The 27,461-nt window shown below is 30.0% G+C and overlaps 3 protein-coding genes across 3 annotated transcripts; 1 reads left to right on the top strand and 2 right to left on the bottom strand.

Moving 5' to 3' along the window:
• Positions 1-1,831: 1,831 nt before the first annotated feature.
• LOC124910237 (histidine kinase 2) lies at positions 1,832-7,602 on the top strand. The gene is made up of 11 exons (XM_047450854.1): positions 1,832-2,729; positions 2,816-3,397; positions 3,471-3,746; positions 3,822-3,991; positions 4,484-4,883; positions 4,965-5,016; positions 5,099-5,328; positions 5,410-5,508; positions 5,591-6,675; positions 6,756-7,077; positions 7,195-7,602. The coding sequence occupies exons 1-10, from the start codon at positions 2,346-2,348 to the stop codon at positions 6,988-6,990; spliced, it is 3,513 nt and encodes a 1,170-aa protein (XP_047306810.1). The 5' UTR covers positions 1,832-2,345; the 3' UTR covers positions 6,991-7,077; positions 7,195-7,602.
• A 29-nt stretch (positions 7,603-7,631) lies between these two features.
• On the bottom strand, positions 7,632-9,109 carry LOC124910236 (transmembrane protein 256 homolog). Its single transcript, XM_047450853.1, has 5 exons — positions 8,954-9,109; positions 8,736-8,806; positions 8,570-8,650; positions 8,418-8,461; positions 7,632-7,904 (listed from the first exon to the last, which is right to left on the bottom strand). The coding sequence occupies exons 1-5, from the start codon at positions 8,991-8,993 to the stop codon at positions 7,805-7,807; spliced, it is 336 nt and encodes a 111-aa protein (XP_047306809.1). The 5' UTR covers positions 8,994-9,109; the 3' UTR covers positions 7,632-7,804.
• An 8,427-nt stretch (positions 9,110-17,536) lies between these two features.
• On the bottom strand, positions 17,537-18,055 carry LOC124944399 (F-box protein SNE-like). Its single transcript, XM_047484645.1, has one exon. It carries the CDS (start codon positions 17,972-17,974, stop codon positions 17,537-17,539), a length of 438 nt encoding a protein of 145 aa, XP_047340601.1. The 5' UTR covers positions 17,975-18,055.
• Positions 18,056-27,461: the final 9,406 nt, after the last annotated feature.

The following is a 27,461-nucleotide window of genomic DNA, read 5'->3' as shown; positions in this document are numbered from 1 at the left end:
AAATTAAATAATTGTACTGGTATATATGTACGAATAACACGATGAATTAAACTTATTACTATTTATATTATAAACAATTTCATTAAATTTAATTCTTAAGTAATAGCAATAAATTCATTAGTGTGGGTGAGGCTTGAATTAACCCTAATTAGTAGACACTATATATTAAATATGAAACAATGTCCTTTTCAAATATTCTAGTTATAAATGAAGAAATCCATTTTAACATGAAATTGTAATTGTAGTTTAAGTAATAGCGAATTCCAAAATTAGCAAATAATTAATTAATAGATAAAAACAGATTAGATGATCAATTAATCATAGCAAAAAAAAATATTAATTAGGAAGGTGTTGACCACATACCGATTATGGAAATACAAGATTAAATTTCCATTTTTTTTTTAATAATTAAAATAGTTGTTTTAAATATTAGTTAAGAGCTTAGGCCTTACGTAGTGTTATAATTATTATTAAAATATGAATCCAACTAGGGTCAAAGTAATCATGCCTTTGATTAATTAATAATTAATAATTAATAATAGAGTGATTAATTAATTAATATTGGCGGGAACATTCACATTTTTATAAAATTTCTTTACAGTAGTGGTTATGGTATATAGCAGACATGCTTATGCCATAATAGGAATATCTGTCATAGAATAAAGTGTATATTATGACTATCTGCGCTTATAAGGCGCACGTTAGTCAATAACGCTTAGTTTTAACCCTTGACTAATTTAAAGTAATTTTATTTTTAAACCTTAACCAAACATACATACATATAGCTTATCAATTCAAGTCAAATTAATATATTTATTAATAATATCATTCAGATATTTTTATATTTTTAATTAATATACTGTATCCCATGTGTTATTTTTTCATATATTTAGATTTTAATTATCAAAATAATTCATTATTTATTTATATTAATTTACATAGACTAATTTAAGTAACAAGAATTTAATTTAAAAAGAAAACCCATTATTTTTTTTTTCAAATAACATAAATAATTCAAAATAACCAGTTATCTAGAGCTGGTTTGATTTAGTGTTTTTATTCAAAATTTAACTATTCTATTCAATTTTTCAAACCATCATTAGTCAAAATAATAAAATATTTTTATTTTTTAAAAATTTATTCTTTTAAATACAAAAAGATATAATAATAACTTAATTAATTAAAAACCAAATAATTTAATTTTTATGGTCAAATAACAAATATCAAACAAACAAACTCTTACATGTTTTTTTTTTGATTTTTTGACGAATTTTATCTAATTTATTTTTATAAATTCTCCTTTTATTCTATTACTATCCTTTCATAAACTAAAATACTTTCACTTAAACTTAAATAACTTAATTTGTTTTAGGGTCAAATAATTTTTTTTTTTACAAAATCCTAAAAAAAAAACAAGATCAAACAAGGTCTAAGTGTATTTTTTTTTACTCTTTTGAAAGATAATCACTTTATGGAGTTGCGTACGGTGGCTTCTTGCTTTTTCTTACCAAATTTGTTTTCTCTCTCTAAGGGTAATAATAATGGTAGTCATATAGTCAGTCTTCTCTCTCTATATATGCATATAAAATAATATGTATATACATTATACATATGTATCTGCCCAGCGGCAGAGAACAAGTAGACCCATCTTTAATCGCTGGATGGTGCAGTCTCTTTCAACCCTCTCTAAAAAGCTAAAGAAAATAAAATAATTTATTTACATAATAATAATAATAATAATAATAAGAAAAAGAAAATAAATTTCGATATTTTTTTAAGTTTTGGATGATATTGATCTTCGTTTTTGTTTGCTTTTTCCCTTTAAACCTTCTCTGCTAGATGATGAGATAATGATGTACACAACATCAACAACAGCATATGCTCTAGAGAGAGAGAGAGAGAAGAAGAAGAAGGAAGAGAGAAAGAGAGGAGGAGGGGCCAAGTCTTTTTTATCGCACATTCTGATCATTGATTCCAGTTGGGTTTACAGAGAAAGCAACTGGGTTTCATCCAATTTCATCTTTTTTAGTGGTGAGTTCGTCCTGATCTTGATTCTTCTTTCGTCTCTGCAAACCTTCGTGACCCAATTTTTAGCTAAATACAGGAACCCAAAGGACAAGAATTTCCCCCTATTTTATTGTTGATTTCGTCATACTTTGTGAATCAGCTAATTTACCACCTTGTTTTTGGATAAGATTCGATTTTTTTTCTCCTTCTCTCTCTCTCTCTTTCCAAACTGGTATGCTTTTGATGGGTTTTCAGTTCAACAGAGCTAGTTGAGAACGAAGGGTCATAGAAATTGCATTCAATCATAAGGGGGTTCTTCGTTTTCACCTCTTAATTTGATGACCCTTTGTTCTATATGTAATCTTAACCTTTCAAGGCTTCTATTGAAGATATGTTCCTGGCCTTTGGTTAAGATGTCTTTGAATTGCAAGGTCTCTTCTAATAATGGTAAAACCTCGTCAAACAACAACTTAAGGCAGCAGCAGCAGCAGCAGCTGAAGAAGAAGAAGTCAAAGGAAGAACCTTTTAATGGATCTAGGTTTCTAACCATGTCTGGAACTAAACTTCTCCTTGTTTTCCTTTTGGGGATTCTGCTCGGTTCTTTCCCGGGTTCTTTCATTAACCAAGGTTTTGGTAGAAAGAATCTAATTTTACTTGATCGTTTCAATGTTAGCAAGGAACAGATTTATGCTTTGGCTTCATCTCTACATCAATCTAATTCGGTAAATCCATCTCTCTTTTTCTCATTGGAAAACATTTTCGCTTGTATCAAAACCTAGAATTCATCTGAAAATTTGAATAATTGCAGGAAACAGTGTCTAAATGTGCAAGGGTTTCTCAATACGAAATGTTGCGAAATAATGCGGTATGTTCTGTCGAACTTCTATGCTCAGATGAATCCAAACCGAATGTAGAATTTGTTATCGATCAATGTCCTGCTGCTGCTACTGCTGAAGAACATGACAATTCTCCTATGAAACTTAATAATAATGTATTGAAAGCAAGCTTGTGTGTTTGTTTTGGAATTCTAGTAAGTTTCATAGTACAATGTTCATGTCCGAAAGTGTACAATGATAAGAATAATCGACATCATAATCAACAACAAAACCCGCAACATCATAATTCTCCGAGTTCATCTATAGACAGTGGGAAATGGAGAAAGAAACTCCTCTTCATGTTTGTGTTGGTTGGAATCCTATTCTCCGTTTGGTTGTATTGGTATTTAGACAAGGATACTCGTTTGAGGAGAAATGAAACGCTCACGAATATGTGCGACGAACGAGCACGGATGTTACAAGATCAGTTCAACGCTAGCATGAATCATGTTCATGCTTTGGCTCTACTTGTCTCCACTTTTCACCATGAAAAACAACCTTCTGCAATTGATCAGGTTTTTGTTAAACAATCTCTTTTTTTATTATATGATTTCGACGTTTATGGTTGTTTTGTTTTGCGGGTTTTAGAAAACATTTGAGCAATACACGGAGAGGACGTCGTTTGAGAGACCGTTAACTAGTGGAGTTGCTTACGCATTAAGAGTTCGTCATTCCGAAAGAGAGGAAATTGAGAAGCAGCATGGATGGGTTATAAGAAAGATGGAAACCGACGACCAAACCCTTGCTCAGGATTCAAATCCCGAGAATTTGGAACCTTCGCCCGCCAAAGATGAATATGCGCCCGTTATCTTTTCTCAGAAAACCGTTGCCCATATTGTCTCCATCGATATGATGTCTGGAAGGGTGAGATTGTTATTAGCAAGACTTATTTATTTTATAGGGAAGATGAAAGGTTCTAATTATACTTTCTTTTTTCAGGAAGATCGCGAGAATATCTTACGAGCAAGAGCATCGGGAAATGGAGTTCTTACGTCTCCGTTTAAGTTACTGAAATCGAATCATCTTGGTGTCGTACTCACTTTTGCTGTTTATAACACTCATCTTCCTCCAAACGCGACACAGGATCAACGCATTAACGCCACTGTCGGGTATAAATTGATAAATTTATCTTTCTTTCAAATTATTTTGATTGTTTGATTCTACTAGGGAAAGAGAACATGTACATTGCTTGATGTAGGATTTTTAATTTTATTGAAATAATTTGATTTTGGGTTAATGTCTAATATTTATAAAACAAGTAAAGGATATTTTAATATTTTAGTAGATGATTTGATTGATTTTTGTTCGGATATTGGTTATTTGAATAACCTTGTTCATGTTAGGGTAATGAAAAAATGGATTATTTGGTATATAGTGAAACAAAATGAGTTATTTGAAAAAGTTGTTCAAATAACCCAATCACCGAAGGGTTATAATCCAAATAACTCGGTCATAATCCAAGTTTTCAAGAAAAGAATGTCTATTGTTTGTGCCATCAAGAAAAAAAACCTACATCAAGAAGGCCATGGTCTAAAAAAACAATTGAAGCCTGCAAATTGAACTGATATCAATTATTTTTTATATTTTTGGATCTTGGAAAGGTATTTGGGGGCTTCTTACGATGTTCCGTCGCTTGTGGATAAGCTTCTACAGCAGCTAGCAAGTAAACAGACGATCGTGGTTCATGTTTACGATACGACGAGCAAATCTTTTCCTATGAAGATGTATGGTGAGGATGTTATCGATACGGGTGCTTTGCACGTTAGCAATCTTGATTTCGGAGACCCTGCTAGGAAACACGAGATGCGTTGTAGATTCAAACATAATGCTCCTCCACCTTGGACGGCAATAATGGCATCAATGGGAGTTTTTGTTATTGTATTGCTCATTGGTCATATCCTTCACGCTGCCATTAACCGAATAGCTCAAGTTGAAGAAGATTGCGCTATTATGATGAAACTTAAACATCTAGCTGAAGTAGCACATGTTGCGAAATCTCAGGTCTTATTTTGATTTTGATTTTACACGATTCCGTTGTTGATTTCATAAATCTTATGTTTTATTCTTGGTTGCGTGTTGTAGTTCCTTGCTACGGTTTCACATGAAATCAGAACCCCGATGAATGGTGTATTAGGTGAATTTCTTCTTTCTAACTTACGCCTTTTATTTGATTTTGAAATCGATGAATTCTGACGCAATGTTGGAAATTGGATTAGGCATGTTACAGATGCTTATGGACACGGAACTTGATTCAAATCAATTGGACTTTGCTCAGACGGCTCATTCTAGTGGAAACGATTTAATATCGTTGATTAACCAGGTTCTTGATCAAGCGAAGATAGAATCGGGCAAGCTTGAACTTGAGGCTGTAGCATTCGATCTGCGTGCTGCTCTCGATCGTGTTTTGTCGCTTTTTATTGTCAAATCTCACGAGAAAGGCATTGAGGTAATTTTTATTTTATTTTGATGATTTGTCTTATTTTTATAATGTGAACTAATTTTGTTTCCTTGATTGAACTAAACAAAGATGGCCGTTTACGTTTCTCAACAAGTTCCCGACGTTGTTATTGGAGATCCTGTGAGATTCCGTCAAACAATTATCAATCTTGTCGGAAACTCTATAAAGGTCGAAAAATATTCATTTTTTTTACTTTTTAATTTTACGGTGTTTACACTGACATTGTACATTTGTTATGTTTGTATGGCAGTTCGCAAAGGAAAAAGGTCATATCTTCATATCGGTACATGTGGTGGATGAAGTTATAGATGTACGAGATGAAGTGTTAAGACAAACCCTACCCGAGTTGGCAAATGATAGTTTGAAAAACAACACGTTGAGTGGTTTTCCCGTCGTTAATAGATGGAAGATTTGGGAAAATATCAATAAGGGTAGCATTGAAGTGGAAAGAAGCGAAAAAATCAAACTTCTAGTAACGGTAGAGGATACGGGAGTTGGAATCTTACCCGAGACTCAACAAAATATTTTCACGCCTTTCGTTCAAGGCGATAGCTCAACTTCGAGGAATTATGGAGGGACTGGGATAGGCCTAAGCATAAGCAAGAGTTTTGTTGAGCTTATGGGTGGAAAAATTGATTTCGCAAGTGAATGTGGAATCGGAAGCACTTTCTCATTCACTGCGACTCTCCTTAAGGGAGAGATCAAATCCTTGGAATTCGATAGGCATCAATTGGAATTCGATAGGCATCAATACGAGTTTTTTGGTCTCCGAGCTTTAGTGGTCGATACGAGGACCATTCGAGCCGAAGTCACAAGATATTATCTTCAAAGACTGGGGATTTCTTCTGAGGTCGCGAATAATTTGGAATCGGCATCGAATTTCGGGATTGTTTTTGTCGATAAGGAGGTTTGGGACATGGAAGGAGGATTAAGGTTTAAACGAAATGGATCTTCACCGAAAATATTTTTGTTGGCGATGTCTATGAATACAATCGAGCAAAACGAAATCATATCAGAGGGTTTAGTGGACACAGTGCTTGTGAAGCCGCTAAGGTTGAGTGTTCTTGGTTCTAGAGTTCAAGAAGTTCTTGGAATTGAAAAGAGTAAGCAATTGAATAAAGGAAAACAGACTTCTTTGGGTCCTTTGTTGAGAGGCAAACAAATTTTGGTGGTGGATGATAATAAAGTTAATCGAAGGGTAGCCGAAGGTGCCCTTAAGAAGTACGGAGCTATTGTTAGTTGTGTTGATAATGGTAAGGATGCGTTAAAGATGCTTAAACCGCCTCATGAGTTCGACGCTTGTTTTATGGATCTTCAAATGCCTGAACTTGACGGGTAATTGATTTATACATACACAGATCCAGAAAGTGTTTCTAATATTATACTTTTTTTTGAGTACTTATTCGATTTTGCAGGTTTGAAGCTACGAAACAGATACGAGAACTAGAAAGAAAGTTCAACGAAAGAAGCAAATTGAATGAAGAGATGTTTGGAAACGCATTATCGCATTGGCACACTCCTATATTGGCGATGACTGCTGATGTATTTCACGCCACTAATGATAAATGTAGGGAAAACGGTTTGGATGATCTTGTATCGAAACCTTTTGAAGAAGGACAATTATACACAGCGGTAGCTCGTTTCTTCTAGTTGGATTGGATCAATTGTTCCCCGATAGTTTCCACGACTGAGCTTCTTCAATTATCCGCTCTCATTCTTTATGGATTTCTTTTTCAGGTATATACTCTTAAACTTTCTATTTCCATATCGGATCATGTTTTAAAAACATAACTTAACTCCTACATATATTTTTAAAATTTATTTCTTAACTTCACGATGTTCCCCTTGTTTCAGGAAAGCTGATATGTACATTGAAACAGGATCGCCATTGTATATAATCTTCGATTTTCAGCTATAGCTTAGAGAACCGCAAAATATAAAGATTAAATATTTATTACAATAGCAAATTTCAGTTAGATTTAGAGGACTTGTGGTTGGGGGAATTTGCCTCGTTTAGTCTTTCAACACTTTTTATTTTATTTTAAATCTACCTCTTGTATCGATATCTTGTAATGTTCGATTTGTATGTGTGTGATGAGAAACACCAAACAAGTGGTATAGTTTGTACAGTGGATTCATTTGAACCTAGTTTAGGCTAGGCTTTAGTGGGATTGTTTGAAGAGAATTGAATGTTTTTGGCTCTGTATCTCAAGAACATGTTTGTGAATAAACAGTTATATTGAATCAATGTCACTTTATCTATGTATATGTCTCATTGCCAAGAAGAAATAGATTACAAAACAGCTATTTATATTTGAATCAAGATGAGAAATCTGTCAACTATTTATTTCAAATGAAGAGTTTCTCAGGAATTTTTCAAACTCGAACACTATACCAATTGAAAATAACGCAAATTATACAAGCAAATAAAGCTTATAATTCGAAATCCATGAAGGCTCGACGTTTAGAGTAGTAAACTAGCCCAAGCACCGATGAAGGCAAAACCGCCAAATGGAGCTAGTCTAGAGAACTTCCTATCTTCCATAAATGCCACAGCATAACACCTATAAAATTATACCAAGTTTTAAATGTATCAAACAAACATTCAAACTAAACAATCCTGTTATTATGGTTTCTGGGTGAGAATTGAAATGGCAAGCTAATTCATGGATGAAAACATTGCAGTATAAAAGATTAAGAAAATTCAACATTGTTAGGGTTATTTGAAAACGATCTTGTTTCATGAAAAGAATACTATTTGGGTTGTATTTTAGTTGATTCGATTGATGATGAGACTAACAATGGGATAATGGGTGATAAAGATTAAACAAACCTTAAGCTGAAACATCAAAGAAGAGGCTATATAAGGAAGAACATAACTTGAATTTTACTTCCATGGAAATGATAAGAAGATCAATATTGCACAAACAGAAGTGATGAAGCAAGGTGGATCTAGCAGTGTTTTCAGGTGAATTGAGTAAACATTTCTCCAACCCAAAAATGTTCTTAATCGTTGTAACCTAAATTTGTTTCATGAATTGTAAGATAGATAATCACATAAGATGAGAACAACTTACGTCCCAGAGAAGGCCAATATTCCTGTAGTTAAAAGGCCTCCAAACTGTAATCATCATCAAACACAAAACAAATAGAAAAAAAGAGAGATTTTCAATGAAATCCAATACTTAAAAAGCTTATTAAGATCAAGAGGTAGAAAAGGAGGACATACAACAGTTGGGTATTTAGTGATAGGAGCTGAAACAAGGGCTGCTGTATGAACCAAGTGATAAAGAGATGCAGTATGCCAAACCTTTTCAAATTGATGAGATCAAAACTGAGATCAAATCTCTACAGATATAAGAAATTCGAATAAAAAAAACTGGAAACAAGATTACATCTTTGTAAGTAGGGTTTTGGGGTTTGAAGAAATGTGCACCGTAAGTTCCCAATCCAAGAGCTGCCACACCTGTTGTTTCATCATTTCCATTACAATAAACAATCAATTTGATCTTTCGTCTATGAGGAGTAGAACTAATTGCTAAACGTTCGTTTTTACGGTATTCTACGTTTCGTCTTGTATAGATAGATAGATACATGAGAGAGAGAGATTTACCAGAGATTGCAGCGACCTTGTGCCAATGGAGAGGATTCATTTTCGTTCGCTGCTTTGACTTTCAATTGATGAGAATGACGAGGAGGAGCAAAGATGGAGTCTTCAAAAAATTAGTAGTACAAGATGGAGAAGACGAGTCCACTTGTCAAGAACGACGTCGTTTAACTAATTTATCAAATTGGGTATTCAATTTACACAATCTTTCCATCTAGGTCTACTCACTTCTAATCTTCCATGAATTTACCATTTTTTTATAATCTATGGCTATGTTTGTTATTGGGTATAAAACTGTAGATATAGTATTATTATACCTATAGTAATTTATAATGATTGTTTGGTTAAATAATATTTATATTAACAGTATTATTTAAGTACAATTTATACTTTAAAGAGGGTATAAAATAATACCTCCTCTAACCTGGTATAAGATGTATAAAATTTTATAAAATTTAATTATCCTGTTTTATCCTTTAATTTTATAAAATTAATCAAATTTTAGTTTAGTTTTGTATTATATTTAAAATATAATAATAATAAGAATAATAATAATAATAATAAACTATAACTAAATATTAATTTATATTTAATTTCCTAATTTAAAATATATTTTTAATAAATAAACAATTATACCATTATAATTTCAATATTATTTTATAAAATTATTATTATTAATATTTTAATTTATATAAACAATTAATATTTTTTTAAATATACAAATATTTATAATAATACATAATTTTTAAATATAATACATAAATAATAATTAATATATATAAGTTTTATTTATATAACTAAGTTAAATTATAAGAAATTATATATATTAATGTAAATTATATAATAGTATTATTTATTTTAAAAATATATTTATATGATAATTAAATATTATTTTTATTAATTTCAATATAATAAATAAATAAATTATTCTTAAGATAAATATTCAAATAATAATTAAAAATAATTTATTTAAATATAAGGGTAAAAGAGTCTTTTACACTTTTTACTACTTTCTTATAACACCAACCAAACACAAAATAATAAAACCTATATAATTTATACATATTTTATATTCCTAACCAAACACTAATAACCTATATAACTTATACATCTTAATACCTCCATACAATTTATACCCCTTATAACTCTTATAATTTATAGCTACATAACTAGTACCGCTTACCAAACGATACCTATATATATATATATAGACGTAAGCGATCAGTTACAATGAATAATCTATTTAACCGTTACGGTCAAATTTTCAAAATATTCATCTTTGGATTGACGGTTAAACGTTAATTTAGTTTGGTCTATTATGAAATTGGTTTGTTTAGTTTGATTAGTTATAAAATTAATTCATCTATTTGTCACTTGAATGGTTGAAAAATTAATATATATATATATATATATATATATAACTAAACAATGAAAAACTAATTTATAAAAATTCTCTTGAATAAAATTTTAATAAATTATGTAATAAAATAATTATTTAACTTAAAAAAATATATTAAAATATTAAGTAAATTAAAATGAGTTTAAGAAAAAAATCAAATAAATAAAATATTTACATCATGTTTATGCTTTAGCATTAAGATAGAATGAGGTTTGAGCCTTTCAAAATCTATATACATGCTTAATTTTTAAAGTGTCCGGATTGCCGGGTCGAATGCTGTGGTTAATTTGAATATATATGTGAGAGTAAATGGATATTTGGATCGGATTGTGGGTTGACCCGCCCATAAACTTAAAATGGTCGAACTTGCAACCTAACAAAAACAAGTAGAATCCTTTAATCAACTAGGCTAATAACACTTTATATTTTATATTCAACACCAAATTTGATGAACGCGGGACATTTTAATAATATAAGTTCAACTTTTTAACTAACTAAAAAAAAAATATATATATATATATATATAATGATGCTTAATTTTTAATGTGTCTGAATTACCGGGTCGAGAGCTGTAGTTATTTAGATATATATGTGAGAGTAATTGGATAATTGAGTCGGATTGTGGGTTGACCCGCCCATAAACTTAAAACGGTTAAAAATAAAATTAAAAATGCTATAGGTATGGTTCAAACTTACAACCTAACAAAAACAAGTACAACCTTTTAACCAACTAGGCTAATAACACTTTATACTTTAAATTTAACACCAAATTTGATAAACGCGAGACATTTTAACAATATAAGTTCAATTTTTTAACTAACTAATCTCTCTCTCTATATATATAATGATGCTTAATTTTTAAAGTGTGCGGATTGCAGGGTCGAGAGCTGTGGTTAATTTGGATATATATGTGAGCGTAAATGGAATTTTGAATCGGATTATGGGTTGATCCGCCCATAATCATTTTTACCGTAATATTTTTTCACGGTTTTTTATATATTACCCGTGCAAATGCACGGGATACATGCTAGTTGGTATAATATCGACTTTTCAAATTTGATTATTTTTTTCGGTTTTTCTTAACACCACTAATTATATATTACAAATAAGGGAATGACATATGCTTGTGGGCTCACAACTGTTTATTTATATTTTTAAATGTGTATAAATAACTAATTAATTAATAAAAAAGAAAAGGAATGATAAGAGAGAAAATTAGAAAACATGACTAAATGATATATTAGAAAATGACTCTAATAAAATTTAAAAAAATGACATTTTTTTTGATCAAAATACCCATTCACATCACGCGACGCATGCATTCTCGTGACGCGACAAAAATGTCCAGAATGCCCTTAATATTTAATATATTTCCCTCATTTTTTCATTTTTTTCTTCACTTCTTCTTCCTCGTTCTCTTTTCTCTTCGATTTTCTCCCCCTTCTTTCTAAACCCTAAATGGAGAACACAACGAAAAACACAAATTGATTGATGTGCCTGAAATTCTACCTAGTACAGAATGTACTTCCACTCAACAAGGATGAAGACATGTTTGTGTGACATGTTTCACCAGCGTAAGGAAGAGGTAAGCAAAGAACCTCTATGCAGACAATAGAGTCCCTCCGGCCACCACCGAGCAAACCGAAGCTGCCAAGTTAGAACGAAACCCATTGACCTCCATTTCTTGGAACCATGACACGATCGCGTCACGCAAAGCCTGGAAGAGTTCTTCACTTCCATAATAATATGATTGGTGATGAAGGGTCTGTCTTCATTTCCGAAATCGTTAAAAGATCTCCCCTCTTGGAGGATTTCTGATGTTCTTCAACTAGGATTGACTTTCAAGGGGGAGTCATCCTTGTAGAATCTCTTGGAGGTGTACTTTATAAAGAAGTTGAATCTTAGGGACAACATGTTTGGTGTAAAAAGTGGGAATCACATTGAGTACGGAGGTTTCTTCTCGGTCCAAAGATCTGACAAGTTAGAAGTTAGGGACAACATACATGTTAGGATCGAAGACAATAGTAGAAGGGGGGGGTTGAATACTGTTTTATATTTTTCACTTAAATGCGATTTTAATACTGTTAAGGATTGAAGATCTATTTCTATTTTTTGACAAATCGTAGCAAGCTCTTGAACGGTTTCAAGTGCGGAAAATACTTGTGGAATTTGAAGCGGCATATATAAGACTGAATGAAGCAATAAAAAGACAACACAATATTTTATGGATATTCGGAGATAAAATTCTACGTCACCCCTTCTTCTGTTTCCAGAATGATTCCACTAGAAGACTTTGATTTGTATAATCTCTACACAAACCCACTCAGATCACAGGTCTGAACATTTGTCTGTCTAAACTCCTATCTCTCACACTATCTTGTTAAACATACGACTTTCTGTTCAACTTACACAATTGAAATAATTATAGAATAATATAAAAGATTCTCGCTCAATGTATATTGTGTGATCTTTGTATATCGCTGAGAATTAAGCGCAAGAACCAGAGGCGTCACCGTTATTCTTTGATTCTTTTTTATCCTTGAAGTATGACAACGGTCGAATTCATTTTATTGACACATGGCAATTGTACGTTTGTCGTATGCCTGACGTACGGGGTAGTGCGCGGGGAATAGAATATTCGTTTATCGTTTTGCATGTCAGAGTAGAGATATGGTTGTACATTTTTGTCGTATTGTAGTCTATGAGTGCTAAGCTATTTGACTTAGTTGATACGCGTTCAACTGATGTGAAACTCAACTTATAGCGAGCTCAGTTGTTGAACAGTTCTATTGATGAGCTACTCTGCTGATAACAAACTCAACTGTTGATTAACTCAGCTGCTAGCTACTTTGTTGATAGCATACTCAACTATTGATCAGCTCCGTTGATGAACTACTCTACTAATAGCGTACTAAGTTGTTAGCGCATCATCAACTGATGTAAATTTTTTTGTTAGCGCATCTTCAACTGATATCAACTATGCTGTTAGCGCATCTTCAGCTGATGTCAACTATGCTGTTAGCGAACTCTGTTGGGGAGCAGCTCAGTTCATAGCGAATCTGCTGTTGGCGAGTCTATTGTTAGCAAGTCTGCTGATGGCAACTCTACTGCCAGCGAATCTTCAGCTGTTTGAGTAACTTTGCTGTCAGCGAGTCTTTAGTTGTTTGAGCAACTCTACTGCCAGCGAGTCTTCAGTTTACCTGCGCATTAAACGTTACTGAACTTAGTTTTATCCTTCATCAAAACCATGTGTGTTCATTTTAAATTATCCTAAGTTCATTTTAATCAATTAAAACATTTTTCATAATTCAACTTAATTTAATGATTTCATTTAACCTAATTTAACAATTTCCCCAATTTTCCTACTTTAACTTAATTTAACAATTTCCCCATTTTTGATAATGTTAAAACTAAGTAATGATGCGTAAAGAAATATATAACTATATATATATATATAATGATAAATATAAATAAAATATTCATTGTGTATCTTCTTCCCTTTTTGTAACTTGTTTGAGCCTTCAGCTGACTTCTTTTCCTTACTATCTTCCTCTTCCCGGTTTCTCACTCATTGCCTTCCAACCTCTACTACTTTCCCCCTTTTTAACATCAACAACCCCTGATCGTTTATCCCCTGTTTCCTTAAGGAAATTCGTTACTTCGACAATATGCATTCCGAAAGTATCGATCTTTGTAGCGAGATCCCTATTGTAATTGACGAGGGAATTGTTCAATACGTGTTTGAGCCTGCTCATTGATTCCTTAATTATTGCAATCTCAATATTACCCTTCGTGACCTGACCAATGATTTTGTCATGGGCTGATGTTGTCGAGGCAGCTGAGATCTACTCTTTAAGAGATTCTATTTCTCCAAAGATAGTGGTAATTCTCTATTGCAGGGGAGCAAGAGAGTCCTATATAAGGCCACGAAAATCCATCGTTCCTTGTGATGACTCCTCTGCTGAATGAGGAGTCGACTGATGATGTGGGGAGACAGTTGGTAGTATCTGTAGGGGTATAACTTTTTCACTTTCCAGAATGGCTACTTCCTTGTCAGCAACTGAAGTAGACCCTTTTGGAGATGGAGGTGATTGAGGAGGAAGCGCATGTTTCAGCGCTGGAGAAGAGAATTTGGACTGCTCAGTCTCTACACAGACTTCTTTAAAAATTTCAGTTGTTGCTGCAGAGTGATTGGATGCAGCCGAGGAAATTTACTATTCTGTTGGGGAGGGTTGCTGCTCAACAGTTGTGCTGATCGTTACTGCATTTACTAGAGTGGAGTTAGAGGGATGAGTTGATTCAGGCACTTCCGACGAGCGGGAGGTCAGAGGACTTGCACTAGATGCATTGACTGGTTCCCATTGTAGCTCAACATCCCTATAAGACTTAGTACCATGTACGATTGACATGACTTTCGAGATGAGTGAGTCCAGGATCTGTTGTAGCTTTTCATTAACTCTAGCATCCAGCCATGCGGTTTTGTTCATTGTCCTATAATTATCCACTCTCTGGTAAAGGAGTGTGTATAGGGTAGCTCCTTTAGCATTGACTTCAACTAACTCTCTCCTTTTGAGAGCCTCATGTATGTTGTTAATACATGTCCACTTTATGATAGTGTTCTCTTGAACTATCAGCCCTTTAATCTTCTTTTTTAGGATCGACACTTGGTAGGAAGTCAGAGAACCTTCTGTGAAGCCTCCTATTGCTCCAGTTGACGAAGAGTTCCTACCTCTCCTTTGCGTTCTCCTCGACCTCCTCCATAATCAAATCTATGATGAGTTGTTCTGGGAGGGAGCCTTGGGTTCAAGGATCGCAAGTTCTTTTCCTTTATCTATAACTTCGGCAGGTCGTGCAACAACTAGAACTAGTTCTCTTATTTTAATATCTTTAGCAGCTGGAGCTCTTGCTACGATAGCTGCTGGTGAAACATCGGTTAAAGGAGAAGCTCCTGTTGGTCTTTCAGCACGATTAGTAGATGACCCTACAGCTGGTGCTTCAGTAGAGCCTACAACTGATGCTTCGGATAGTACCACTTCAGGAGTTACCTTAGAAGTTTCCTCTGCTACAGGGGTAACCTCAGGAATTTCCTCCGCTGCCGTTGTGTCCTCCAGCCTTGCCTTCTTGGCCTTAGAGACAGTCTCGACTGACTCTTCTGTTGAGTTAGGGGCTCGGGTATTTGAGCTTTCAGCAGTTTCTTAAAGGATTAGCCTTCTACATACAAATGATAACTCAACTACCCAAATTTCATCTGACAAGTTACTTGAGATCCTCATCGGAAATGTCATATCCCTAAGCGATTCTACAAGGATGACTCCCCCTTGAAAGTCAATCCTAGTTGAAGAACAACGAAAATCCTCCAAGAGGGGAGATCTTTTAACAATTTCGAAAATGAAGACAACCCCTTCATCACCAGTCATATTATTATGGAAGTGAAGAACCCTTCCACGCTTCGTGTGACGCGACCACGTAATGGTACAAGAAATGGAGGTCGATGAGTTTCGTTCTAACTTGGAAGCTTCGATCTGCTCGGTGGTGGCCGAAGAGACTCTATTGTTTGCACAAAGATTCTTTGCTTACCTCTTCCTTACGCTGGTGAAACATGTCACACAGACCTGCCTCCATCCTTGCTGAGCGGAAGTACTTTCTGCACTAGGTTAAATTTCAAGCGCAACAATCAATTTGTGTTCGTCTTGTGTTTGCCGTTGTGTTCGCCGCTTAGGGTTTAGAGAGAAAGGGAGAAGATCGAGAAGAGAGAACGGGAAACAAAAAATGATAAAATGGGGGAAAACATAATAAAAATTAAGGGCATTTTAGGCATTTTCGTCGCGTCACGAGAATGCATGTGTCGCGAGACGCGAAAGGGTATTTTCGTCTTTTGACAGGCCGAAAATATCATTTTTGCAAATTTTATTAGGCATGAATTATTTCTCAAAATGCGGTCATTATTAGGGTAATTTCGTCAAATTTCCCGAGAAAATTTGGGTAAAGTAATGAAGAAGGGATGACATGACGTATTCTAATTGATTGAAAAAATAATAAAATTTTTCTCTTTTCTTTTTCTCTCGTAGTCTTTTTTCTCTCGTAGTCTTGTATAAATATTTACTAGATTTTGGTAACGATGTTAATAGATTGAGATAAGTTACTTTGATGTTCAATTATTTAAATTTTTTTATTATCATTTCATTAATTAAATCAATTAAAATATTAAAATATTTTAAATTTTTTTTATAATTTCAAAACTAACAGTAATAGAATAATTATTTAAATAAATTTTAATCTCACTAATTAAATTTTTTTATATGTTGAATATGTTTAGAAACACTTAAAATTTAAATAAATAAATATTATTAAATAAGTCAATATATATCTAATGAAATTATATGTGAAAACATTATTTTATTTAAATCAATTTAAATAAAATATTATTTTTTTAAAATAAATTTAAAATATTTTTTTTTTGGCACAACCCAACTCCAGATATGGATGTTTTCTCAAATTGAGAGTTTTTAATGAATCGAATTATTATAAAATAAAATTGTATTTTAAATTTAAATTTTATTAAAATAAAGTAAACAATAGTTTAGCATTTATTGACTATTTAAAAAAAAGTATTGAATGTCTAAAGACTCTAAACGATTAGATGATTAAAATATATAAAATATAACATATAACTTTTTTAATAAAAATTCAGAAATCTCAAAATAAAATAATTGTTTGATATTAAATTTATTTTACTAAAATCTTAACTATTACATTTTAATTATTTGATTTTAATCAATAAACTTATTAAACAAAATATTAAATACATTTAACTTATTTTTATAAAATTTCAATAAAAAATATTATAATAATTTAACAAATTAAAATTCTAAACAGCTTTTTTTTCTTTTCCAAAAACATAATAAAATATCTCAATATCCAATATTCTCCAAAAGATGAAACTATTTTTTATAGAATTAAATTGTTTTTGTTCTTATTGAGAGATGAAACTATTTTGTGCAAAGATACCAATAAATAAATCTTAATATTATAATAAAATAATAGATGAATAATGCTTGAAAAAAAGAGACAAATAAATAAATCATACAACTCAAGACAGACAGAAAACAAAAAATAAAATGATTTTCTATTACATTTTATTGCATAATTTATAAATAAAATAGATAAAGTAGAAAATAAGTCAACCAAAATCACACGTTCACGGGCTTGGACAGAAACATGAGCGATAACGCAGACGCATCACCAACCTTACCGCCCAATCGCTCATAATAATCAATACAGAACAGCGATAGCGATAACTCCACCTCTTGCCGCGTCCATGCTCGCCGCCCAACTCTATTTCTTCGACCCAATCGCCTGATACAAACCATATATAGCCGGCGATAACCGCCAAGTGCGGCCACAACCGGGCGAACGCCGTATTGAGGTCGCGGCGAAACGCGGCGAAAACACAGGTGTTCCCATACGTCGTCGTTTTTCGATACGGATCTCCATAATCGACAAACGCAGGCGGCGACGCAGAGTGAACGGCCGTCGAGTCTTTTGAGGATTTCAGTTAGGATATCGACGTCGTCGTTGATAGTGAATTTGGGTCTTTTTTCTAAATCGGTCATGAATCTTTGAGCCATTATAGTGATTGTTATGAAGAAGTAAGAACAGAAGTGATGATTTGTTGAGTATTTGTAATAAAGATTGGGGCTTTGACTTAGTGTGTGTGCGTGTGTGTGTGAGAGAGAAACAGAGAATCGAACGAAGAAGAAGGAGACAAGGGAAAGAATCCAAGAGAGAGAAATGGGGGAATCAAATGAATTGGTGTTTTCGAGTTGAGCAAATTTCTTGGTTTGTTGTTTTTGTTGTTTGTTGATTCATTTTTCGAAACTTTCTTTTTTTTCTGTCTGGATTTCATATATTGTCCGTTGGAGAAGTCATCATCTGTTTTCTGAACGTTGGAGTTTTGTAGTTTACTTTGCATGGCTCGTCTCATATGCTAAACTTCTATTCTCTTTCTCTCTCTCTCTAAAATAAATAAATTTTTATTGAAAATTCCAATCATTTTTAATAAGTAAAATCAAATTTAAATCACCATTTAATAAATAAGAATGATTGACTATTAGGGTTTCTTTCATATTTTAAAAGGGTTTTATGGGATTTGTTTAGAAAACATTCTTGGATGAAAAAATATTTTATTTATTGTCATCCGTCATTATACCACCATTTCAATTCAAGATGAACTTATAATATTTGGTTTGTAAGAAACAATCTTGTAACTAACTTAGTGAGTTATGTTATTTGAATTTTTAATTTTTAAATGATTTTTATATTTAAATTTTATAAAGTAAGAATATTTTAGATAATGAAATGAGTGATTTGATAATTAGAATGATAATAAATTTAATAAAGAAAAACGGGTAAAATCCTAAATAATTCTAAAACAAAAAACCACATAGCTCTTAAAAGGGAGGACTTCTATGACCTTAATATTGTTAAGGTGAGAAATTAAATTTGTTTCAATCTTCTATTGGGGTGATGACTAGGTAATGATAAAAGTTAAAAACTCAAAAAAATGAACTACATATCAAAACTTGATAACAGTGAAACAGAGATTTCATAGTGATTATAGAAAAACAATCGATTAATTGCTCCAACAAGATCGTGACACAACTATCGTTATATCGCAAGAGAACTTTAAGATGAAACAATGAGTAATGTTTGTGTTTTTCACCGTCTAATTTTGATGTCTTCTTTTTGGTGTTAGATGGGTATTTTGGGCCTTTCATAGTTAATCAAACTGTGAAATCAAGTGTCAGATTATATATTTAAAATGTTGATAAACTATAAAACATAAGATCCATAAACACTTTTTTAGTATGTGTTTGGATCTTGATGATATATTTTTAAATTTATAACTAAGTTATACTTTCAAATTTTATCTCTATGAATCTATACTTAAAATAGATACTTACAAAAAAGTACTGGTATTTTTGGTTCTTTATAGTGTCACATGGTATTTTTAGCCCCACTTTTCTTTGAGATGGAAATCATTATTACAAATTCAAGATAACCCTAAGAATTAAACTAACATTATTCAGATATAGATAATAATAAAATTTTGAATTTATAGCTAATTAAATTATATATATTTTTTTAACTTTATCTCGTATAAACCAACATGTAAATGAGATGGTTAAAAAGAAAGTTTGAAAATTTAATGATTCTCATGTAAATTGAGATCCATAACAAGATCTTACACATATCTCCAAATGGAACCCATAATGTTTTAAGTTGGAATTCAAACTAGTCAATAATACGAGCGTTGAAAATACATGGGAATAGTAAATAGATGAGGGGTCATAAGGTAGGTGCCAATGTCTAGGAGTAGGGACTCTAAGTCTAGGGAGTTGAGAGTAGGGAGGGATTTGGTGTGGCCTTCTCTATTATTCAAGGCTTAGTTTGATTCAAATTTATTACATTTCAATTAAGAGCATTGTTTGCATTGATATCTCATTGAGCGTGTTTAATACACCTAATCGTGGAAAAAAATGTTATAAAAAATTAAAATTTTTATGTTCGATTTTCACTAAAAACGTCGTAATTGACATAACGGTCATGTGAGGTCGTGTTAAGAAAAAAACATCAACTTGTGATTCTGTCTTCTCAAATATCTATATCAATTGAATAAGGGGGTTGAATAGTTTAAAGAAATGGTTGGGAGTGAGTATGTTATAATAAATAATTATAAAAATAATGTTATTTCTTCTCTCAAATTATTTAAGGGAGGTGGGGGCTCTGACTAAGACCAGACCAGAATTAATTGTATTCATTTGTCTCATGGAATTGGATTTTGGTCTGTAAAAAGGAAAAAACCAATCTCCTATGAGACAAAGCCCATATGATTGTATCATTTACAAACAAATCTAGATTTGACTTGTGATCTTTTACTCCATCCCCTTCTTAAAGCATTACCTTTTACTATAGCCTTCATTTTTTTGAAGGACCTACTCATACTATTCCAACTCTTTTTAAATTTATAATATTAAAAAAATTAATAATTAAATTTATAATATTTGATCTCTTAAATAAAATTATTATTTTTTATCTAAGCTATGATTTAATGAATTTGTACAATGCATTAATTAATATTTTATATTAAGAAACTTCCTGCATATAATCAAATGCACCCATGGGGTGGTGTGAAGAAAAAGTAGTTAAAATTACAATTATATATCATCTTTTATTTAATTGAGATATTATTACAACTAAAAAGAATTGATTGCATTTTAATTCCCTCTCCATTTAAATAATCATTATCGGAATAATAATACAATTTTTTATTTTCAACTTTTTTCTTTATTATTTACGTATAATGATTTCATCGTTTGACATGTAAAACCATCAATTACACATAGAGTTTTGTTTATTTTATTGAATAATGTTATTTTAGTTTAATATATATATAATTATTATATTAATTAAGTGGAGATTCGTAACTCAATGATAAAGCATATAAAACTATGTTCCGAGGTTCATGTGTTCGAGTCTTGAACCATTTAAAAAATATTATATTTAAATAGAAAAATTGATAATTGAAAATATAATTAATTATTCATAATTCCAATAATATCTTAATCAAATCATAATTATTTTCTAATTGTGTTAATAAATTGAATGATAAAATTTATAAAAGAATTAAATTATATTAGATTATGGTAATTTTTTTTTAATATACATAACCCAATGAGCTCTTAGAGATTATTATTTTGTATCTTTGTCATCTCCTTCAAGTCCAACTTTGAATAACTAAAGAAAAAGAAAAAAAACCCCTCCTCTCAAATATATTGTTCCAAAAAAACCATATACTATAAAATCCTCTCTTTTTGAGTTACCATATTTACTAAAGTATATTTTTGATATTTTTTTTTTCTGTGAAGTATGTCAACTTGAGAAATCTACAAAATTTCCATTTTACTCATCTATTTCTAAATCTACTATACTTTTGTTTTTCGCTCCTTAGGCTATGATCCCGTACTATAGGGTCTAGCTTCACTCTTAATGTTTAGTTTCTTGAATTTTGGACTCGTATCCAATCTAAAAACTTGGTTTTATCTTTTAAGGCTTCGTCTCCAACTCTATTGCCTTGTCTCACCGACATTGTATGTTCTTAACGTGCCTTTTTCGGATGACAATTTTATTTATGAGATAACTTCATAAGAGTTGCATAGAGGTTTCAACACTTTCAAAGAACAAAATCATGAGATGTTTTTCTACTCAAGCTTTGATACCAATATAAAATATAAATATATTAAACTAAAGAACATTATTGAATAAAATAAACTAAAAATTGTCTACTGATGATTATAAACTTATATAGTGAAGAAAGTTGAACATTGTTATTGCTCAATTTGAAGATAAATCTATTACATTTAAATAGAAAAATTGATAACCATAAATATAATAAATAAAAATAGAATAAAAAATATCATCTCAATCAAATCACAAATTCACAATTAATCTCTAATCGTATTTTATTTATTTAGAGGAATTTACATGATTGATATTAGTAGTTCTAAAAATTATTATTTTTCTATCTCAAACACAACAATAACATAGATATGTAATCAAAGACCGAGACCAAACTTATATAGTATAATTATATAAGTTTGACAATTTTAATAATGATTGACTATTGGATTCACTTGTTTTAGAGGAAAGAACACAAATTAATAATTATGACAATATAAAATTTAACAAAGTAGCTCACATTAACAACAATTAATAATAACAATAGGAGTTAGAACAAAATAAAGTTTTTATTTTTACTTCGGATTGAAGAGAAGACAAACACTATACATTCAAAGTATTGGAAACAATAATATGTTTCTAATTATAGAGAAAAAATGTCAATCCATAAAAGATAAATATAAAGATATATATATTAGTTGTTGTGTATTGGGTTGGACTTGTATGTTGGAAGCACATATAAATACAGATTCTTTTGAATTAAATAATTGCAAGCCTACAAGAAGAAGAAGGAAAATCCGTGAGTAAAATCCTCAACAATAAAATAATTTTTTTTTAATAATTAATTTTTCTTGTACTATATATTTTGTTAGATTGTAAATTACATATCTGCCACCACCATTGTAAATGATTCTATTTGTACAAGTAGATAAAACTACAGCAGAAAATGGTTTGTGAGAAACAACACAGAAGCAAAACTTCATATGAGAAGAGAGCAAATCTAACCATTTTCATTTAATTTAATTTAATTTAATTTAATTAAATAAAATAATTATAAGATGCCACTACCCACACCCAACTGCTCTTTTGTAGTTCTTCTAATTGGGATTCTTTCTTTCATTCTCATTTCATCATCACCATCATCATTTCTCACTTTTCATTATTTTATTTTTATCATTTATAATCATATCATAATGATCTTTTTCCAAATTTCATTCTACTTTATAAATTCATATACTACCCCATCATTAATCAATCTTCAATTTAATTATAATAGTCAAATTCTATTTAGAAATTGGCAATCAAAACATAAATTCATATAAATCAAATTCTATTAAAAAATTTGAAATCAAACCCTAATAACTCATAACTTGATTCTGTACAAATTATAATAAATGATTCCTATTATCACTAAAAAAATATATCAAAAATTTATCTAAGGGCGATTATGACTATGGAAGTTTAGACTAGTCACGATTGAAGAATAAATCCCGATCACAAAATAAAATATCAAATAATTAAAATACAAGAAAATAAATCCCCGACCATATCAATTTTACTTCACACACTTAAACCTCATTTAAACACTGATTCATAAATTTTTGTAACTAACAAAATATTTTTATATGGGTCACTGCAAAGTGTTGTCAATTATAAGTTACTTCCTTATGGACATCCTATTAATCAGATAACTAATTATTTATTTAAAATATAATTAATTTGAATTACATTTGTAAAAATGTATTTTTATATAAAAATGAATGTTTATAAATTTAATTATTTGACGATGATGTTTGTAGGGAGAATCGCTTAGAGCATCTCCAACGGACACGCAAATCCCATTATGCGTGCCCTTTTTCACTTCAACCGGACACCATTCGCAAATCCAAAATGTGTTTGGACGTCTCTCTCCTCCAGCCAACGCAAATATGCGTTAACATTGTTTATTCTCCCATTTTGGCCATTTTTCAAAATTGCCCTCAATCTATTTTTTTATTTATTTTATATATAACCTTATATATTTATAATCAAAATTAAGCCTTAAACTTATTTTTTTTTTAAGATAAAAGTTATAATATTTTTAAATGTATAGTTAAATCATTAAATTATATTATATTTAAAATTTTATCTAATTTATTTATATTTTATAATTTATTTTATAGTTACGAATAAGCATATAAATTTATTATTTTTTTATTAATAATGCTTGTTTTAATATATTATGTTTGTTTATTTAAATATATTATTTAATTATTTTTGTTATGTATGAATTATTGATATATATAATTAATTTTATTAAATGAATAAGAAAAGATTGGGGTTAAATATGTGAAGTTGATAAATATATAGATAATAATAATAAGATTAAAAAGTTAGTGTAAAAAAAGAATATTTTAAGAATATTTTTTTGGGTTTGAAAATGAGTTTTTGAGTTGGAGATGAATAACTGTTTGATGTAACGTTTACTGCATTTTAGGTTTTAGAATGAGTTTGTGGGTTGAAGATGGTCTTAAGAAGTTAAAAAAATTATAATACTTTTATTTATCTCTAAAAGTTATATATATACTTTTAGATAGAATATATATAAGTTTATATATAAGAATATGAAATAAAGTGTAAAAATGTATTAAAAATAATGTATATATATATATATATATATATATATATATAAAAGTGTATAGTTGTGATAAAATATTATATTTATTATATCAACACAATAAAAAAAATTAAATAAAAAATATTGATAAAGAAATATAATTAAAAATTACACTTAAAACAGATTTAAATATATAATATAACATTTTAAGATTATATATATATATATATATATATATATATATATATATATATATAATTATTGTATGTATAATAGAAATAAGTAATATATATGAGTAAGGACGGGTGCGACTGGTGTAACGACTTCTCTATATGGCAGCCACATGGAAAAAAAATAAAAAATAAGATAGGTTTGAAAAACAAATCTATATATATATATAATGATGCTTAATTTTTAAAGTATCCGGATTGCCGGGTCGAGAGCTGTGGTTAATTTGGATACTTGGTTCGGATTGTGGGTTGACCCGTTTTTAAATTTAAAAAGGTTAAAAATAAAATTAAAAATGCTAGAGGTATGTTTCGAACATGCAACCTAACAAAACAAGTACAACTCTTTAACCAACTAGGCTACAAAGACTTTATATTTTAAATTCAACACCAAATTTGATAAACGCGGGACGTTTTAATATTAATATAAGTTCAAATTTTTAACTAACTAATCTATATATATATAATGATGCTTAATTTTTAAAGTGTCCGGATTGCCGGGTCGAGAGCTGTGGTTAATTTGGATATATACTTGGTTCGTATTGTGGGTTGACCCGTTTTTAAATTTAAAACGGTTAAAAATAAAATTAAAAATGCTAGAGGTATGTTTCGAACTTGCAACCTAACAAAATAAGTACAACTCTTTAACCAACTAGGCTACAAAGACTTTATATTTTAAATTCAACACAAAATTTGACAAACGCGGGACGTTTTAATATTAATATAAGTTCAACTTTTTAACTAACTAATCTATATAGGTGTTGAGTAAATGGATACTTGGGTCGGATTGTGGATTGACGCACCCATAAACTTAAAACGGTTAAAAATAAAATAAAAAATGTTATCTGTAATTTTTTTTCACGGTTTTTATATTAATACTCGTGCAAATGCACGGGCTAAATGCTAGTTCAAATAAACGTGCGTTCTTTTGCGATTTTAATCAAATCATAGTTGGCTAAATCAAATTATAGCATTCTCTTAACGAATAATAGCTCACATAAAATTCAGTTATAAATTTTTCTATTTTTTTCTATGAGAAATCCAAATTGAAGAAGACGACCACGAAGAAGACAAGACGATCGAGAGGAAGACGAAGACAACCGCGAAAAAGATGACTGGAATACGTTAACATGTAACATTCTTAAAACTTAGGCCTTGTTCGGTTTTGGGTTATATAAATATCCCAAAAAAATCAAACATCACTTCACTCCCCTCTCAATCAATTTATTTAATCAAAATATTAAAATATCATATATTTTAAATTATTATTTATTTTATTTTATTTATATATGAGTAATGATATATACATCACCCTTATACAACACCTTCATACAACACCTACCTCATTTGGAAAGAAAGATAAAATATTTTTTTCTCTCTTATATTTTTTTAAGATATATTTTATCTTTCTTTCCAAATAAGGTAGGTGCTGTATGAAAGTGCTGTATAAGGGTGCTGTATATATCATTACTCTTTATATATATATCAATACCTTTTAAGTCTTTTTACCAAAAAAAACATTCTCACCTCCTCAAAATCATCATTTTTTCTCTCTAGATTATTTCAATAACCCAACCGAACAATGCCTTAACTGTAATGTCTTATTCTTATAAACTGTAATGTCCAAATACTAAAGATTTATAATGTTATTTAAACTAAAATGTATTGTCTTATAAACTGAAATGTAATGTATTTTAAACTGAAATGTAATGTTTGATAAATTGAAATGTAATGTCTAATAAACTGAAATGTAATGTGTGATAAACTAAACTGTAATGATTGATAAATTGAAATCTGAAATATAATGTCATTTAAATTGAACTGTAATGTGTTTTAAATTGAAATGTAATGTTATATAAAATGAATTGTAATGTCTCAGAAACTGAAATGTAATGTCTGATAAACCTAACTGTAATGTCTGATAAACTGAACGGTAATGCTTGATAAACTGAAATGTAATGTTATTTTTATATAAACTGAAATGTAAATTCTTATTAACTGAACTGTAAGTTCTTATAAACTAAAATGTAAATTCTTATTAACCAAATTGTAATGTCTGATAAACTGAACTGTAATGTTTTATAAACTAAACAGTAATGTCATTTAAACTGAACTGTAATATCTTTTAAATGAACTGTAATGTCTTATAAACTAAACTATAATGTTATTTAAACTGAACTGTAATATCATTTAAACTGAACTGTAATGTGTTTTAAACTAAAATGTAATGTTATTTAAACTGAACTTTAACATTTTTTAAAACTGAACTATAATTTCTTATAAATTGAACTGTATTATGTTTTAAAACTGAATTGTAATTTTTTATAAACTGAAATGTAATTTTTTATAAACTAAAATTTATTTCTTACAAACTGAACTGTAATGTCTAATAAATTAAAATGTGATATCATTTAAACTAAACTGTAATGTCTGATAAGCTGAACTGTAATGTCATTTAAACTGAACTGTAATGTCTTATAAATTGAACTGTAATGTCCTATAAATTGAACTATAATGAGTTTTAAACTCAAATGTAATGTTATTTAAAGTGAATTTCAATATTTTTTTTAAAAATTGAACTGTAATTATAAACTGAACTGTAATGTGTTTTAAAACTAAACTGTAAATTTTTTATAAACTGAAATATAATTTCTTACAAACTGAAATATAATTTTTTAAAAACAGAACTGTAATCTGATAAACTAAAGTGTAATGTCATTTAAATTGAACTGTAATGTCTGATAAACTAAACCGTAATGCCATTTAAATTGAACTGTAATGTCTTATAAACTGAACTGTAATGTCTTATAAACTGAATTATAATGTTTTAAAACTAAAATATAATGTTATTTAAACTGAACTTTAACATTTTTTTAAAATTGAATTATAATTTCTTATAAACCGAACTGTAACGTGTTTTAAAATTGAAATGTAATTTTTATAAATCGAAATGTTATTTCTTATAAACTGGAATGTAATTTTTTTTATAAACTGAAATATAATTTTTTTTATAAACAGAACTGTAATGTGTGATCAACTAAAATGTAATGTCTA

The sequence above is a fragment of the Impatiens glandulifera genome, chromosome 7 (assembly GCF_907164915.1).
Source record: "Impatiens glandulifera chromosome 7, dImpGla2.1, whole genome shotgun sequence".
Taxonomy (NCBI): domain Eukaryota; kingdom Viridiplantae; phylum Streptophyta; class Magnoliopsida; order Ericales; family Balsaminaceae; genus Impatiens; species Impatiens glandulifera.
This window is presented reverse-complemented; position numbering and strand designations above follow the sequence as displayed.

What these genes read in the sequence shown, in the direction of transcription:
- LOC124910237 (XM_047450854.1), top strand. Translation starts at nt 2,346, where the DNA reads ATGACCCTTTGTTCTATATGTAATCTTAACCTTTCAAGGCTTCTATTG. An exon ending in CGCATTAACGCCACTGTCGG is followed by an intron (nt 3,992 to 4,483) that starts GTATAAATTGAT and finishes GATCTTGGAAAG; the next exon opens with GTATTTGGGGGCTTCTTACG. An exon ending in CTCACGAGAAAGGCATTGAG is followed by an intron (nt 5,329 to 5,409) that starts GTAATTTTTATT and finishes AACTAAACAAAG; the next exon opens with ATGGCCGTTTACGTTTCTCA.
- LOC124910236 (XM_047450853.1), bottom strand. Translation starts at nt 8,993, where the DNA reads ATGAATCCTCTCCATTGGCACAAGGTCGCTGCAATCTCTG. An exon ending in CAAGGTCGCTGCAATCTCTG is followed by an intron (nt 8,807 to 8,953) that starts GTAAATCTCTCT and finishes ATGAAACAACAG; the next exon opens with GTGTGGCAGCTCTTGGATTG. An exon ending in TCACTAAATACCCAACTGTT is followed by an intron (nt 8,462 to 8,569) that starts GTATGTCCTCCT and finishes TGATGATTACAG; the next exon opens with TTTGGAGGCCTTTTAACTAC.
- LOC124944399 (XM_047484645.1), bottom strand. Translation starts at nt 17,974, where the DNA reads ATGGCTCAAAGATTCATGACCGATTTAGAAAAAAGACCCAAATTCACT.